Source organism: Psammomys obesus, unplaced genomic scaffold (assembly GCF_907164565.1).
Source record: "Psammomys obesus unplaced genomic scaffold, mPsaObe1.curated_primary_1811, whole genome shotgun sequence".
Lineage (NCBI taxonomy): Eukaryota > Metazoa > Chordata > Mammalia > Rodentia > Muridae > Psammomys > Psammomys obesus.
Genome location: NW_026591711.1, coordinates 6,146,922 through 6,164,888, shown reverse-complemented (window position 1 = coordinate 6,164,888; position 17,967 = coordinate 6,146,922). Strand labels below are relative to the sequence as shown.

At 44.9% G+C, this 17,967-nt stretch overlaps 1 protein-coding gene across 1 annotated transcript in view; it reads right to left on the bottom strand.

The window, feature by feature from the left end:
- Mindy4 (MINDY lysine 48 deubiquitinase 4) overlaps positions 1–12,376 on the bottom strand; it is a 106,308-nt gene extending 93,932 nt beyond the window's left edge. The window contains exons 1-3 of the mRNA XM_055611851.1: positions 12,262–12,376; positions 5,679–5,798; positions 1,105–1,340 (exon numbers count right to left, since the gene is read on the bottom strand). Of these exons, the coding sequence (XP_055467826.1) occupies positions 1,105–1,340; positions 5,679–5,798; positions 12,262–12,324 (419 nt within the window). The 5' untranslated portion in view covers positions 12,325–12,376. The remainder of the gene's footprint in view (positions 1–1,104; positions 1,341–5,678; positions 5,799–12,261) is intronic.
- Between the last annotated feature and the right edge of the window lie 5,591 nt (positions 12,377–17,967).

Sequence of the window (17,967 nt, the reverse complement as noted above, 5' to 3'; positions counted from 1 at the left end):
TGACATTCCTGGTTATTCAGTAAAGCTATGTGTGCACAAGGGAGGAAGGAAGGAAAGGAAGGGGGAAAAAGTGAGAAGCAATGAAACGGAGCAAAAAGTGCTCTTTTTCTGTGGTGCCTCCCAGGTGGCCGGCCATGTCAAGATGGAACTGTGTATTCTCCTTCCAACCACTGGCCATAAGAAATCAATCGAGGTTGACAATGAACACAAACTGCATACTTTCTATGAGAAGCACGTAGCCACAGACATTGCTGTTGATGCTCTGCATCAAGAGTGGAATGGTTATGTCATCGTCAGTGGGAATAACAAACAGGGGTTTCCTGTGAAGCAAGGTGTCCTGACCCACAGAAGAATAATGTGGCTGCTGCTGAGAAAATGTATTCTTGCTGTTGACCAAGAAACGGAGAGGAAGTGCAAGTGTGTTTGGGGACGAATGTTGATGCCAAGCTGAGTTCTCAACTTGTTTTTCATTGAGGGAGACGGAGAGGGAATATTCCTGGACTAGCTCATACTACTGTGCCTCAGTGGTGGGGGTCCCAAAGAACCAGCCAAATCCTTTTCAATCTCTCTAGAGAGGATGGTGTCCACTGATATGCTGTCACTGAGGACCAAAGCACTCAAGATTCAGCACTCCACATGTCCTGCACACAGTTGCAGTTACTCCACACATCCTGTAACATAGATGCCAACGCACTGCTCTTAAGACACAGGGTACTAAGAAAAGTAAAGGGGAGGCTGAAGAATGTGCTAAGCTTGTGACCAAGAGAATGAAGGAAGCCAGATAAAAAGGCCAGAAACAGATTGCTGGGAGATTTAGGCTATCCTCACTGAGAGTGTGTACTCTGAAGTCTGAGTTCAGTCTTTAAGAGTAACAAAGGAGTGACCAGACCTGAATCTCAAAAGAAAAGAAAAGAGAGGAGAAGAGAAGAGAAGAGAAGAGAAGAGAAGAGAAGAGAAGAGAAGAGAAAAGAAAAGAAAAGAAAAGAAAAGAAAAGAAAAGAAAAGAAAAGAAAAGAAAAGTAGGACGTAAGGAAGAACAGGGCCCAAGTTTGCCGAGGCTGGTGGGCATAGTGAAGAGGCAGAGGCAGAGGCAGAGGCGGGCACCTGGCTTTGCTTGCTTCTGACCATGACGTGCGTCTTCCCATGTCTTCATCTGAAAGGTCGTATATATCCACCAGTGTGGCCTCTGAGCATCTCACAGGCAATCTGTTGTTTTTCTTTGGAACATGAAGTGCAGGAATTGGGGTTTCTTGACTTACATTGTTGTCTGTATTTCCTGTATGATCCAGAAAGTATCTGGTGATGAGCTCAAGGTTTGTTTTTAGAGGCTTTTCCTTTGCCTAACATTGGGAAGGGAAAAAAAATATCATTAATTGAATGTACAGCGTTTGGGGAGGGTGGAAAGATGGCTATCCCAATGTTGACACATTTACCAGCTTTTTATTCACACTACACACTCCCAGCACACATGTACTCACTTAGCCCATGTGCCAGGCACTGTAGGGATTCAGAGACAAAAAAAAAAAAATCTCCACTCTGAAAGAACTAACATTGAGCTGTCCAAGCTAATCTCCTTTTGCATCCTTTCCCTTCATGAACAACTGTAAGAGAAAACCCCTTTCATTTAAAATGCAGTTTTAATTTAATTTTGCATTACACTCATTTATTGAGTGGGGAGAGGCTGCCGCCACATGTGGCAATTAAAAGACAATTTGCAGTTGTCTCCTTCTATCATCTTTCTGGCCCCTATAGATTCAAGATACATTTGAGGCTTGAACATTTTACTAGTGGATGTTGTGGTTTGAATCTGGGATGTCCCCCTCGGGCTCAATGTTCTTGATATTTGGTCACTAGCTCATGGCATTATTTTAAAGTCTGTGGAGCCTTCAGGAGATGGGACCTGGCTGGCTGAAATAGATTGTAAGGGGCAGGATTTTGAAGGTTATACTTACCAGCCTCATGTTTCTGGTATACATCATGTTAATAAGCCACCTCACACCCCAGCCACAATGGACTAAAGAACCTAAAATCATAACCTCAAATATACTTTTTCACTCTTTACATTGTTTCTGTCAGGTTATTTTGTCATAGCAAAGACAAAAGTAAATAACTCAATAGATGATATTTCTTTAACAGTGACCACTAGTGATTGCAGAGACTGAAGCAGGAGATTTTAATGAAAAGCATAGTGTTAGCTAGGACTGACTAAGGTTATATTCCAACCATTAAAAAAAAATTAAAAAAAAAATTTAAACACAAGTGAAGAAACTCTTGAAGCAGTAATTTTTAAAATAAATGGTATCAGTATTTTCCAGCATTGCCTACACTAAGTATTTTCTTTACATGGTTTTTGGATTTCTTGTTTTTAAATCATGACCAGCTGAGAATTACTAAACCCAAATAGCAAGAATTCGAGCTCTGATTTCTCCTAAACCTCTCCCCTCAAATAATCTAAGCAGACACCCAGTTGTCCAGGCAGCTACCCACAGCCTGGCTTCAGGCATCTGGCCATGTGTCATTTGGGATCTGGGAGATCTGCCCTGCTGAGCTGTGGCCAGACATGGGCTTGCGTGCAGTGCTTGCCAAGTCCAAGTGGCCAAGTGTCTGATGAAGGGCCTGGTGTGGAGCCCTCAGCATGGGCCAAGGCCTTCCCTTGCTGTTCCTCTCCAGCCAAGATCCATGGCCAGTGGACAACACTAAGTTCAACAGCCTTGTCAGATAATTAAAATCAGGAGTAATGTGTTTATTTACTCAGTTTTTATAAAACCAAAAAAACCTACTTTTTTCCTAGTCTAAATTAAGATTACAATGAAGCGAGTTGAAGAAAACATAAATTTATTTCAAATGTCTTGCCTTTTCTCTCAGTGAGGTGCTCTGGGGTCTTGGGTTGCCCACAATACACCTTGGTGAGTTTTATATCACTAAGCTCAGAGTGAACACACAGCCTTGAGGTGAAGCTAATACCATTTCCCCAAACCTCAGTCTTAACAAGTGTTCTAATCTATCAGATAACCATCAGAAAAAGCAAGTCACTGGGAATATTACAGAGAACTGCAGAGCTTCTGTGTGGTCATATGGGCTTTTGGTGAACTCAGAACTTCCTGCAACAGATGGCTAAAAGTATGTGTTGTTTTAAAACACAGGCTCAAATTCATCCTATCATGGCTAATAACTACTGCTTACGTCAAATAGTCAGGGATTTACTCAGGTCTAATGATACACTAATTTTTAAGATAATAATTATTTTTTGAGAAACTATGCTGTAGTGAAAAAATAAAAATGACCTAAATGATAAGATACTTCTGAGAATTTGGGTAAAGGTGGTCTTATATAAAATCTCAGGGGACCAGTATAGTTCTTTGGATGTTCTGAGTAAAGGTCCCAGTGTCTGCTAAACATCTCCCTAACACAAGCAGCCTGTGCCCTTGCCTCCAAACCCAGCAACCAAAGGACACAGTGCTGCTGAGCCAAAGCATCCCAGATCCAAGACTGCACACGTGATATATGGAGGACAAGAAGACAAAGATCCTATAGGATGGATGCCTCAGCCTCTGGTATGACCTCAGTCAGCTGCAAGGGCCTACCCTCCCCAAAGAGTTCACAAGGACTCCTGCAGGCGGAGATGTGTAAGCTGAGGGCCATTTGGGTTTTGCAGACCTAACTAGAACACTTGTGCTTACACAGGGCAGGCTGGCCTGGGGTCCTCTTTGCTGACCCATACACTGTGGGCTGGTTGTCAAGGCGTGTGGAGATTTCTCTGGGTATTTCAAAAAGTCTTGTTCTCATTCCCACATGTCCATTCAATCAGTTAGGATTTCATTTTATTTTATCTATTTTCATGTGTGGGAGGGGGTGGGGGCACACACAAGCAAGCACGCACATGTGTACACAGCTGTTCAACGGCACGCAGACGCCAGATGCCTTCCTTTATCATTCTCTGCCTTATTGCCTTTAGCCAAGGTCTTTCAGAGCACAGGAAGATGGCTGGCCAGCAAATTCCTAGAATTTGCTTGTCTCTGTCCCTAGTTCTGGTGTAACAGGAATGCATAGCCATGCCAGCTTTCTCTGTGGTTGCTGGAGATTCACACTCTTACCACCAAGACCTCTCCCCAGCCCCGAGACTTCTCTTGAAAATCAATCTCTATCCCCTCAGTGCTGAGCCTGGAATCATACTTGTAAACTCAGCACTCAGGCTGAAACAGAAATGCCACAGTTTGAGGCTAGTCTAAGAAACATAATGAATTTTAGCCAGCCTTGACTACATAAGAAGACTGTATCTCAAGAAATAAAAAAGAAAAAGAAATCTCTACCCTTGCCCATAAGTGAATACCAGGTGTCAAATAGCCACTTTGGCTCACAGATCTCCCTAGGGGCAAACTCCCATCACACCAGTGGTTTGATGGCTTTTATACTGCACACGGAGAAGCTGGTCCAGAAGGCCAAAACAGAACATTCTTTACTTTCCTCACTACAGCATGGCTTCCCTTATGTCTCACATATCAAACTTCTGCATGAAATGTCATTCGTTTTTTAAACTATGACAAGCACAGGATATGAGCCTAATCACCGGTTTCTCTCCTACTCTTACATCACACCCAACATGAGGCATTATTTTCTGGAGAGGACTCTTTTTTTCCTAACAGAAAGAAAAATTAAGTCAGGATGATAGCTTTTAACGGTTCATGTATTCGCTCTTCTAGCCTCTCAATCACTTACTCCAAGGATACATATGGATTATCCAAAAAAGTCATTAGATAAGTCATTAAACATGAGGACACATAGTGAAAATGTCACACAGTCTGCCCATCTACTAAGTCCATGGGCATGAGGGAGGCAGGCACTGGTGAAACAAATAATAACCAATGGTTCAGCTCTTAGATCTCTTCTGTTGATTATTTCTTGCACCATACTCAACACTACAATTTCAAAAGCTGGCAGTATGAATTTCTGCAAATTATTTTCTACATTTCAGATTTTATAAATCCTGCTTGGCAAAACATGCTAAAAGCATTTCATGGCACTCAAGAAGAATTTTGCAGTTTGCTTTTAAAACTTTGCTTCTTAAGCCTCCTTTTACTTTGCTGTGAAATGTTTATATTTAGCAAATAAAAGATTTAAAAAAAATGTTCTACTTCAAATACAAGACCATGAAAGCAGCAGGTGGGGTGAGTCTAGGGCCAGGGGACCATCCATATCTCAAGAAAACCTGTTCCCTTGGCTTTCTCAACTCCACCACCCCTGGATGTGCTAAACCCAGCTTCCACCTCTGCTAACCTACATTCAAAAAAGACTCACAGCCACAGAAAGGAAATCTTACACAGACGGGGGATGGACAACATTAGTATAATACATATATATATTCTATTATATTATACCTACATTTACATTATAGATGATACAATATGTAATATATATCATACTGCATAATATATACGTAAGCAATCTTACTAAAAATACCAAAAGGGAAGCACAGAGAACAATTACCAGAGACTACGCATGACAGGCCCAGTTCAAGTAAGACAAAGTGACCTCAGACATGCCAGAGGACACTCAGGGCTGGTGGGCTGAACCGAGTTCGCTCTGAAATTTGTCGTCTTGGTCAGTCCCTAAACCTCCTGCCACAGCTGCCAGGCCCTGGCAAGAGGGCACCACCAGACTCACACTCAAAGGGCACGCACCTTGTTTTCCCTGTAGAGAAACTCCAGATGTAGAACCTTACGGAGATCGTTTCTGCTGTTGATGCTGAGATCACAGCGGGGGCGCTCCTGGTCCATGGTCACAAACGTCTTCTTCAAGCCCTGAGGGAGGACGTCTGAGTCACTGTTTGCCATTTTAAATGAAAACCTTCCCTTCTCTGACGCAGTGTCAACAGAGGACTACTGGGACTCATTAGGACTGGGCTCATCTGCCTTCCTTATCAGCCATGGCAGGGGCCCAAAGCTGACTTCAGAATTCATTTTCTTCTAACTGTTGGGCTTGACAGCATTGTCAGTTTGGTTTGGGGTCAGCTAAAGCTGGAGCTGTGGACTCATTTTTATCTATTTTATAGATAACAATGAAATTCCGGTAACTAGCTTGCTGAAAGACAACTCAGGGGCTCTGTGTTTGGCCTAGACTTGGGGCTATGAAAGATGAACCTTTAAAAAGAAGTGGAATTTTAAAACAAAGCAAAACATACACACACAGTCAAAAAGCCAACCATTGTTCCAGGAGGCATGTTTGAAGTCACATGTCAGAGATCCACATCAGTCTAGACGGGGAAACCTGGTTGAGACACAATCCCCTACCGGGCACCTCATGACTGTCCGCCAGCAAACCACTAGCCAGCCCACCCTATACGCCCAAAGACGACAGTAACCAGGGAAAGTCCTGCACCGTCCAGGGGCTTGGCCTCCTCAACCACAACAGCTACTTCCTCCCCATCAGAGGACACAGTGACCACCAAATGCCTGCAGATGTCTCAACCCCTTCCGCCTGGGTCCCGGGCAGCCCTTGTTCATGATGGACCCCAGACCCAAGTACTATCTAGGTAGGCCTTAACTTTCCCCTCAGCCTCTGTGCTCAGAAATTGATAGTGACTCCAACTGCTGGAAAACAAGACCAAACTCATTACCTGCCATGAGTTTTGATGACACAGTGAATTTGGAAAAGATACGCATGTAGTGTTAAACCAGAGAGAGTGAATGGAGCCTTAAGGATATGAGAGAAACAAATGTGCATATGCATGTGTATGTGTGTGTGTACGTGTGTGTCTTGGAGAAAAGGTGATGGCTGGGTGAAAGAGGAAGATTCAGAAGCAATCACTACACTCTACATCCTTAATTGTCATGATTTTCACCAACCAACATATATGGAGAATTCAGTAAAGAGGCTCCTTCTCTGACTGCCCACTTCACATTTGATTAGCTTCAATCATCAACCAAGTCTTGGTGCATCTAACATACAAGTACACACACATGTGCACACACAATACAGTCCATCCAACATACAAGTACACATACACACACACAGAGAGAGAGAGAGAGAGAGAGAGAGAGAGAGAGAGAGAGAGAGAAAAGACATACTCTGCATGATAAGCTGTGAAGCATTTCATCACCCAGAAACCAGTGAGGGTAAAATACAGACATCCTGCGGTGGTAAATGGTCCCTCAACCCCATTCTTTGCACTCAGCTGACATTGTCCTGCACCCACAGTGTGCCAGGCTCTATTCTTGGCACAGGAGGTAATGAAGGAAGGAAGGTTAACATGCTAGGGAAGCGGACCATCATGACTGCACAGCCTGTCCATTGCAAAACCGTACACCATAACACAAAGCCCGGCGAAGATGAAGACAGGGCATGAATTTAATAGGCAGCTATTTATCGAGCATTAATCATGTGCTCATCCTTGGCTTCTGCTTTCCTCATCTGTCCACTGGCCCAGGCACTGGTCAGAGGAGTTAACAAACTCCAGCTTCCATACTGTGGAAGAGAAGATGACCAGTCTACTGTGTGATATAAAGAAGAGGGATACAGATAAATACACAGAGAGGGACAGGTGAGATCTGGGGGGAAGGCTGTTACAGATGGTAGTGAGGAAATGATTCCTGGTTACATGACAATGGAAAAGGGACACTGAGAGAGTGAGAGAGCAGGCCCTGGGGGCACCTGGGGGCACAGTGCTCCACACAAAGGACAGCAAATACAAAAGTCCTTTGGCAACTTCAAGAGCAAAAGAGCTTCAGGGGAAAGTGACCAGAAATACAGACAGAAAGGTCACCCAGGGGCTGAGGAGATGGCAAGTGAGTCAAGTATGGAGACTGTGGTTTTGCTCCCCAGCATGCACAGAAATCCTGGGTGGGTGTGAGGCCCTCTGCAATCCCAGAGTTTGGGAGGCAGAGATGGGTGATTCTCCAGACAAGTTAGATAATTAAACTAGCCAAATTGGTAAGCTCTGCATTCAGGTGAGAGACCAGACTCAACAAGCAATGCTGGAGGAAGATATTTCATATCAACCTTGAACCTCCACACACCTGTGCACACATGCTGGCAAACACATAGAAACACCAACACACACTTGTGAACACACAGACACAAATGCACACACACCACACACACACACAATCATACCTATGGGGAAAATAAATAGGGCACCCAGAACCTGAGGATTCACGTTACAGAGAAAGTTAAACAGAGGATGTCAGACTGAAGAACTTGGCTGCTAGAGTGAAAACAGATGTAGGGACAATCGCCTTACTGTTTAGAAGGCGATTTGGTGAGTCACAGTCTACATGGAAGCTAGGAGTGGCTTGAAGCAGGGCATCAAACACAGACGTCCTAAGAGGTGCTTCTCTTCTCTCTGTGATCTGATGATAAAAGCTGACAGATGGGAGGATAACAAAGGGGAAATGAGCCCGTAAACTGTAGGGCTTATACTAACTCTGAGCAGCGGCAGAAGTGTGGGACATTCAAGAGGTGGAGACCTGTCTATGCAAGAGAGGAAACACATGCATTTGATGTCAGAGATGTGACTAGAAACACTAACAAGAACATGCTGAGATGTGAAAGAGAAGTTAGTGGTGATGTCATAGCAGTTTCAAAAAGTCAGGGAGCTCAGGCAGAGGTCAGCTAGAGAAGATATTCTGGAGCTGCCATGTTATAGATGGCACTAGAACCCATAAAGCAGCCTGAGATGCCCCAAGAATGGGCAGGGAGAAGAAAGAAGACCAGAGCCTTTGAGCCAGGAGTACCCACTGTTGGGGAAAAGAGAAGCACCCAGCACAGGGCTGGAGGGAAAGCCACCACAGAAGGAGGAGAAGTGGCCAGAACAGGCGGTGGAAGCCAGATGTAGGACGTCATCCACAGTGCAGACACTTCAGACTCAGAAGGATGAGGAGGGCAAGTTAAAAGTCAACAAGAGTGGGGACATGAGCCTGACTGCGATGTGTAAAAAAAACTGAGGATAGAGTGAGGATTACAGTATACACAGCTCTTTCATGGGGTTTTGCTGCAACAGGGAGAAGACACTGGATGGAGCTGATCGGGAACCCCAGCTGAGGTCCCATAGTATGAAGAAATGCTGAAAGGATGTCCCATTAGAGAAAGGGCCACCGTGTATAGTAGGGATGCTGAGGGCCGTGCCCTGGAGCATGAAGACACAGGGAAGGAGGGGCTCAGGCCTAGAGGGTTAGTGGGGTGGAAGTTTCTCTCCTCATTTTTCCTGACTCGGTCCTCTAAGGGAAAACGTGCAGGAAGCAGGAGGTGTGTGGAATGGTCAGGCAGCACTTGAGAAGGAATCTGGATACAGAGTGGGCCCACACCTGGGAAGTACCATCTGGTAAGTGGCCGTGGATTTAAGGAGAAGCCACTGACACGTATCTCTGTATAATCCTGTTCAGCACAGTGGTGTGGGCATGGAGCAGGCCACATTGAATTTCCCCCACATCAGGGTGAGTATAACAAAAGGTGGGAAGTTAAGAGAATCCAGCATATTGCAGAGCGTGGACTTATAATGAAGTGAAGGAAAGAGACAAGAAGGTCTTACATTAAGGCCAGGACTGTGAGACATTGGTGGAGACAATGGACTGAAACTGTGTAACGGTTTGGGGCTGAGAAGGAAAATAATCTAGAATTGAGGACAGCTGGAACACTGAAACCAAGATGATGCAAAGTGAGGACAGGCCTATGACCACAGCAAAAAGTAGACAGATGGAGGCCCTGTCACTGCAGGAGAGAAGCCAAAGACTCAGGGTTATGGGGCACCAGAAAAGTCACTCCTGTGGACCCTGACATGGCCAGGAGACATCATGAGTCTCCTGAGGGCAGATCTCATGCCAGAGGATAGAGTTTGGGTAATGCCAAAGGGAAGTTAGATCTGAGGGCTAGCGGGGTCACATATAGCCTTCTCGAAGGGTTTTAGGGGCAGACTCAGGGCAAGGAGGTGACACCATCTGGCCTGCTCACCCTAGGTGAGTCTCTTTACCTACATAAAAAGGAAGAGTTTAAGTATACTTATCTTCAAGGATGTTTAGAAACATTTGAGAAAATCTATTACCATCTAGGAGGTACATGGGCACAGGGTAGGAACTGGGTGAGCAAACCACAAGGTCTCTGTCTCAGAGCAGAAGCGATGAGAAAATTAATTTCAACTGGACATGGTGGCGTGCACCTTTAATTCCAGGTACAGAAGTTAAACAGGAGAATCAAAAAGAGTTTAAAGACAGCCTGAGCTACATAGAGAGCTTGAAGAGAACATGGACAATGTAAACATGCCCTTGTCTCAGAACCACCCCAACCATCAACACTGAAAACATAAGCAGTTGCCCTAGCCTATTGTTCTGGGTCTCTGTGACTTTGTGAGTGTCTTAGTTTGGGTTTCTATTACTGTGATGAAACACTTTATGACTAAAGCAACTTGAGGAGGAAAAGGTTTATTTGACTTACACTTCCATATCACTGTTCATTACTGAAGGAAGTGAGAACAGGAACTCAAACAGGGCAAGAGCATGGAGGCAGGAGCTGATGTAGAGGCCATGGAAGAAAATGCTACTTACTGGCTTGCTCTTCGTGGCTTGTTCAGACCGCTTTTTTTATAGAACCCAGGCCACCAGCCCAGGGATGGCACCATCCATAATGGGCTGGGCCCCCTCCCCATCAATCATTAATTAAGAAAATGTCCTAGAGGCTTAACTACAGCTCAGTCTTATGGAGACACTGTTTTAACTGAGGATCCCTCCACTCAGATGGCTTTAACTTACATCAAATTGACATAAAACTATAAAAGATGTCTCTTTTATACTTTTATATATAAAACATGGGAGGAAAAGGAGGCCAGACAGGTAGATGGTTTCTGAGGTGCTACCCGGGTGGGCGGTCAGCTTGGTGGCCCTGTCTAGGAGGTGAGACAGCAGATGTGACAGCTGTAAATAAGTACCAATGAGCCAACAGTCAAGGTTAGTCCAAGGCCTGGCCTGATTAGTTCTGATGATGGGAGTGATCGGAAGAGCTTGGGAACAAACAGGCATTGTCAAGCAGCAGAATACATCAAGGGAAACATGAAGGAAAAGCTAGAAGCAAGTGGAGTGTAAGCTGGGGCCAAGCTGTGAGGCCCCAGGATGTCAGTGGGGGCTCCGGATTGCTCTCAAGAAAGGAAGGCTCCTCTGACACTTCTGAACCTAGTGGCCAGACTTAAACAGCAGCAGTGACTACCTCCGAGCACATGACACTGATAATCCAACTTGCATCCAGAACTCGACAAGGGAAAGTCAACGCACAGGGAATGAAGCCAGGGGCATTGCAACTTTTCCAACTAAGAATAAATTATAAAAAGCACGCAGGGGTTTCAGAACAGGTACAGTCAGCTGTATAAAGCAGCACAGCAAGGATAAAGTTAAAAGACCTTTGTGCATGTTGCATACGAGCATCAGATACAGTGCACGGGCAATCCTCCTTATAAAGAAGATACGAGTGGATCTTAAAAGTTCCCGTTTTAGAGGGAAGAGGAGGTGGCAACGTCAAACTCACAGTTCAAACTAGTACCATACCCAGACTTCCACCGTCTGACCTCAAGTCCTTTCCTTTTGTTCCGCTCAAACACAAACACGTGTGTGCATATGCGTGCGCATGTCTCCACCTCAAATTAGTGCCCCTTGGGCCAGCTCAATAATGACATCACATGGAAGCTCAGACCCATAGTGCAGAGTCCTCAGTCACTTCACGTAAAATACAAACCGACTCCCGGAGACCGTGCGGCTCCTTCCTCTCCTAGACCCCCAAGGGGGACCCAAGATCCTCCTAATTTGTAAATACTTTGAAAACTCTCCTGGGACAAGACAGTAAGAGAATTTATATAGTTCTCCTACAAAATTCACGCGGCAGCTAGAATTTCCACTCGTTTAAAATGATCAAAAGGACTGACTATCCAGAACTATACTTTGGGCAAGTTCTTTCCTAGAGACACGTCCTGTGCCCCTGGCTGGGAGAAGTTAGCTCTGCTCTGGACACCCTTGCCGATGTGGCATTGCCGTGACAATGGGTACCAGGGGAGGGCAGCTAAGAAAGGGTCGGCCTGGCTTTGTGGAAGTGCCCTCGCCACTAGGAAGGACTGGCTTCTGGGAAATGTAGTTTCCCTGTCCCGGGAAAGGGGCGCTCTTGTGGGAATCTCTGAGGCAAACAGAAGGTATGGAATGCTCCCCCACCCTCGAAGGTGCAAAGATACTGAGGGAAACCCCAAGTTGCCTCCCAACATTAGAGCGGCCTCCTGGGCTTCGGAATGTCCATTACCTTTCTGCTAAGAAACTCCCTGACCAGGGAGGCGGCCACCTCCTCCACGTACAGGCTGTCCATGCTGCTAGCGCTACCCACGAGGCCACGCGGCCGCCTGCAGCCCCAGGCCTGGTAATCCGTTGGGCCCAGTAAAGCGGCGTTGCCGTGGCGACAGTGGCCTCCGCGCCAGGAAGAACTCCTCCCCTTCCTGGGGAATCAGCGTTCTAGGAGGGCGGGAGGGAAGGGAGGAGCATCCTTCAAGCTGCTTTTCTTTACCAGAGGCTGAGCAGCAGCTGAGGGTGGGGCATAGCTTGTGAGTTCTGGACGCAGAAGTGACTCTGGCCTCTTATGGTGGATGTCACTGCTCCAATCAAAGGTTCCATTTCTCCGTACATAAAATAGGGAGCACACCTACCCAGTGATTCTTAAAGGTCTGAAGGTGCGGGGAAGTGCCTCCAACCATCCACCCTCAGGGCTACAGTTTTCTTCCAAGTTCACTGACACAGACCTTAGCAGCCTGGCCTCTGTATGGCGAGGAGGTCAAGACTCAAGTTCCTGACATGTAGAAACTGTAAGGGATGAAAGACTGGAGAAGCCCAGGTCTTTGCCGGTCTCTTAGGTAGAACATCAACTTTCTCCACTTCCGTACTTTGCCTGCTGTTTGGTTTTGCTGGGGCCGCCATAATAAAATGCCACAATCTGTGGCTTCAACAACAAAATTCCAGTTTTGCAGTCCTGTAGCCTCCAAGTTCATGAGCAAGGTGCTACCAGGGCTTTTACTGCTTGAAGCCCCTCTTGTTGCTTCCATCTTCTTTCTGTGTCTTTACAGAGCCTTCCTCTCAATGTGTCTGTGCGCTACTCTACTCTTCTTGAAAGAACACTGCCCACAAACAGTAAAGTGTCCACCATAATGACGTCCTTTCACCTTTACCTTATCTCCAGGTAAGTCACATTCTAGACAATACAAGGCATTAAGACTTCAACCTGGAAACTTTAGGGTCTCAAATCAGCACACATCTCCTAAAATATTACTTTGTGTATTATTTTCCCTAAACCAACATGTTTCTTATTTTTTCTTAGAAGTGTTCCCAGGCAGTAATGCCCAAAACATCTTAGGTTTATATGGTTATCAATAAATGTTAGAATAATATGGTTATTAATAAACATTTATATGGTTCTAATAAACATTAGAACATTAACGAAATCAGAAATATGGTTTTTTTATCTAAACAGTCTCTCAGCCAGTGGCATGGGCACTGTGCCTGAGAGGCTCCAAGCTTCACTTCAGAGTCCTGAGGACATCAATGTATCACTGTACTGGCACAGTTTGGCATCCTCGCCTTCTAACCCATCAAAGCTCTCTGCAAAGGCACTCCAAGCTCCCAGTGCTGTAAGACATTGCATGTTTATGGTGTGAAGATGGCAATCATGAGCCTTATCAGGGGACCTGCTATTTCAGATGTAAAGGCACACTAATAAATATCTTATAATTTAAAAACACAAGGCGGACTTACATATGCAGAGAGGAGCGTGCATATCAAAAATGCTGCTTGTCTTAGTTTTGTTTTCTGTTGCCATGACAAAATTCTGTGATCCAGAGTTCTAGGTTCCAGATTCACAGCTCACAAAATTCAAAGCAATCAGCACTCAAGGGAGTTGGTCATACCACAGCCATAAGCAAGAATAGAGCATAATGCATGCTCAGCTAACCTCACTTTTTTTAAGATTTATTTATTTTTATTCTGTGCATGGGTAATTTTGCTTGCATTTATGTATGTGTGCCACGTGCATGTGTGGTGCCCAGGGTCTCAGAAGAAGATGTTGGGTCTCCTGGACCTGAAATGATAGATGGTTGGGGGCCACCATGTAGGTGCTGGGACCTGAACCTGGATCCTCTACAAGAGCAACAAGTACTCTTAACCACTGATCCATCTATGCAGTCCCACATCTTCACTCTTACACAGTCCAGGATCCCCTGACTAGGGAACGAAACCACTTGCAGTGGGCAGGTCTTCCCCCAAAATTTTCCCTCATAGATAAGCTAATCGAGATAATCCTGGTGACTTTCTTCTTAGAAGAGTTGATAACTTAAAAAAAAATAACACTCACAGTGTTCTATAAAAAAAAAAAAAAAAATCAAAGACACTGGGTATGGTGACAGATGCCTTTGATCCCAGCACTCAAGAGGCAAAAGAGGCTCTTTTTGAGTTCCAGGCCAGCCAGCGCTACACAGTGAGACCCTGTCTCAAAAAACAAAAACAAATACATATAAATAAATAAATAAATAAATAAATAAATAAATAAATAAATAAATAAATATAGAGAAATAAATAAAGCTAACCCTCTGTGAGTTCCAGGCTAGCCAGGGCTACATAGTGAGACCTTGTAACAAAAAACAAACAAACAAATAAATAAATAAATAAATAAATAAATAAATAAATAAATAAAGATATCCCTCTGTGGCAGTCAAGATTAAGGTCGAATCCAGGTGTGATGTTTAATCATGTTTGTCAACTTGACTGCATCTGGAATAAACTGGAAAGGCAAGCCACTGAGAACTCCTTCTTGATTTTCTTGATTAAAAAAAAAAAATGAGCAAAGAAGATATTTTTACATCATAGATTTAAAGGATAGAAAACACGAAAATATAAGAGGGCTTTTGGTAGGCAGAGATTACCTTTTTTTAAGTTCTTCACAGGGTTGAGAAGCTAGCTCAGGCAGGTGAGTTGTTAACACGCAAGAATGAGAACCTGGGTTTGAGCCAGAGCACCATGTTTAAATAAATAAACATTAAACAAACAACAACGGAAGCATGTTTGCACACATTTGTGATACTGGCATGGGGAGATGCGGCAGTCAGGTCTCTGGGACTTGCTTACCAAGCAGCCTAGACTTATCAGTGAGCCCCAGATCCCTGTCACGTAAAATAAGGTGAACAGCTCATGAGAAACAACATCCAAGACCTCTGGTCTCTACAAGCACATGCGCACACAGGCAAGTGTTCAAATTCATTAGGTAGGATTATGTAATAATATTTCAGCAAAATCCAAAAGAAGAGAGCACATAAGCTGTGTAGAGGCTTCGAGGAAGAGTACTCCAAACAAAGGAACACCAGTGCAAAAGTCCCCAAGATGGCCTGAGTGCTTCTGAAATAGCAAAGGCCAGAGGGCAGAAAGAAAAGGAGGAAATGGAATATAATAGTCTGGGAAGAAACAAAGATATTATAAAGAGTGACACTGTGCCCCTCCCTTTGACTATCAGACTATTGAGACAATAAACTACAAGAAATTGGAATTTCCCCAGGAGTCTCATACTGGGGAAGGAAAAGGCTGGAGCCCTGGTACCAGACAGACAGGGAGAATATCTCCCAGCAAGAGATAGCACACAGTTCTGACAACTTGTTCATCCACCTTGCAGGAGAGACAACAATGAGTTAATGATGGGCAGAGCCAACCCTTGACCAGAACTGCTGCTGAGCTCTGCATAGCTCCAGCCCTTTATTTAAACTGAATCTCATATTGGGACCCTGAAGACAATGAACTCTCTTCTCACTCCTCAGGGAGTATCACTGGAGCTCTTCATTTGTTCCTGTTCCAAACATGCTGAATAAATCTTTTGCCACTTATTGAGAACAGATGATTGAGCCTAACCTAGCCTCTCACAACCTTAAAAACTATGCCCAGCTGCATCAGCCTGTGTCCATCAGTAGAACTTCTGTTCATAGTCGGAAGTGGGCAACACTTTGGAGAGTTTGGAGCAAAGGGGTGATGCAATCTAACTGGTTTTGACAGGTTCTTCTGACTCTTTTGTTGACAATGGGTTACAGTGGGACCAGTCTGGAAGCAGGAAGACTAAGAAAGAGTTATAACAGCAATCTGGGAAAACTTTAGGATGAATATAGCAAGAGTAAACAGAAAGAGAGAGAGAGAGAAGTTTCCCTATAAAGCATTCATATCTATAGTCAGCTGTGGTTCTGTCCAGGTGTGAGTCAGTGTGTTCCTATGTCCATGTGTCTCTAGTCCAGGAATGTATGGAGCCCCTCCTGGTGTCCTGTTTGGTTCTGGCCACAGGAAGCATCAGGTGTGTTGAGGCTTTAAACAAGGATGTGAGGCCTGCTGTACAGGGACAGGACTTTTGTGAAAGCATTGTCTCCTTCACAATGCTCTAGGAGGGACACTGGCTAAAAGGACCCTTCCAACTCAAGACTCTTGAGGATCGTGCACAAGTGGCTGTCTATCCAAGTCAGGGACAGGGAGGGAGTGGCTAAGAAGGCAAGCAAACACATTTTTCTCATCACCATGCCATGCCCAGTGCCAGGAGATAGACTAGGGAACTAATCAGGTCCACCAGCTGTTCCAGCTAAGTTAGCAGGACACTGTGAAAGTCCTGATTACTTGACTCCCAGAATTTCCCAGCTATTCGGTTACTCCCTCCCAAAAGTCAGTGGTTCCCTTCAGGCAACCACCCAGGCAGCAGAAGAAACAGCTCGCCCACATGCTCCCTCAAGGCCCTATCCTGGCAATCACCTCCCAATCTCTGTCCCTAAGCCAGATCCCTGTGGCCACCAACATGTAAAGCCCTAAAAGATGAAATATAGTCTTGAGTTCTACCCCTAGAAACCCACTTCCACACTCATAGGAGTCATGGTGACCAGCTGTCCAAGGGCCTGTGTGGGGCAGGATAGAAAGACATGGAAGTTTATAGAGACATGGGAAGGAAAAGGAGGCCCTTCTCCCAGGAGTCTTGTCGGAGTCTCTAGCCAGCTAAAAATCAAGGATTCTAACACAGTTAATGATTAAGGCCTTTCTCCTTTCCAATCTACAAGCCTACAATTTTCTAGTGATCCCATCAGAAACCCCTTTGACATTTCATGTCTCCACCGAGGCTCCCTAGAGCCTGTTCAGGTTCTGTGACATAGAGCTGGCATTCTTCTAGAGGTACTGTGCTGACCCTGCCTTTGTAAGCTGTTAGCAAATCTGGGGCCAGCTATTTTGAAGCACCACCCCTGTCTGAGAGTTTAGTTGTCCATCACCAAGGAAGGGAGTGCCCTCAACTGCCAGCTTACACAGTGGGGAAGGTCTTTTTTAGACTGAGATTACTTCCAGGACCAAGTCCCAAGCTACTGAGAAGGGACATTGAAATTAGCTCAATTCATTTAGTTCTCATTGGGGGTTAAGTATTAGTTTTTCTTCAAATTTTTGTAAGAAGGAGAGTTACGGACAGGGGTGATTTGAAAGGGTAAATCAGGTAGTAGATAAAGCAGTATGCAGACTCCTTACCCAGCGGTGAGGAGATATAAAATTGTTTCAGTTCCAGAGAAAACATAGATGATAGAGAGTGGATCAAAACAAAGAGAGGAGCCAGTATGCTGGCCAAGAAGACAGCCAAATAGTCAAAACACACACACACACACACACACACACACACACACACACACACACACACACTATCTCTCTCTATCTCTCTCTCTCTCTCTCTCTCTCTCTCTCTCTCTCCCTCTCCCTCTCTCTCTCTCTCTCTGGTTATGTAGGGGTCTGGGCTGTGGGGATGTTACTTGGAATGAAACCTGGGCCTCAGTCACAGTGAGCAATTATTCCACCACTGATCTATATCCCTCGACCCCATTCCTTTGGGACTCCTGCACAAGAAACAACCATCTGAAAGCTCTGTAAAAGAAGTCAGTTAAATTCAGCATCTAAGGAATGAATCTGAACAGAGTGTCTA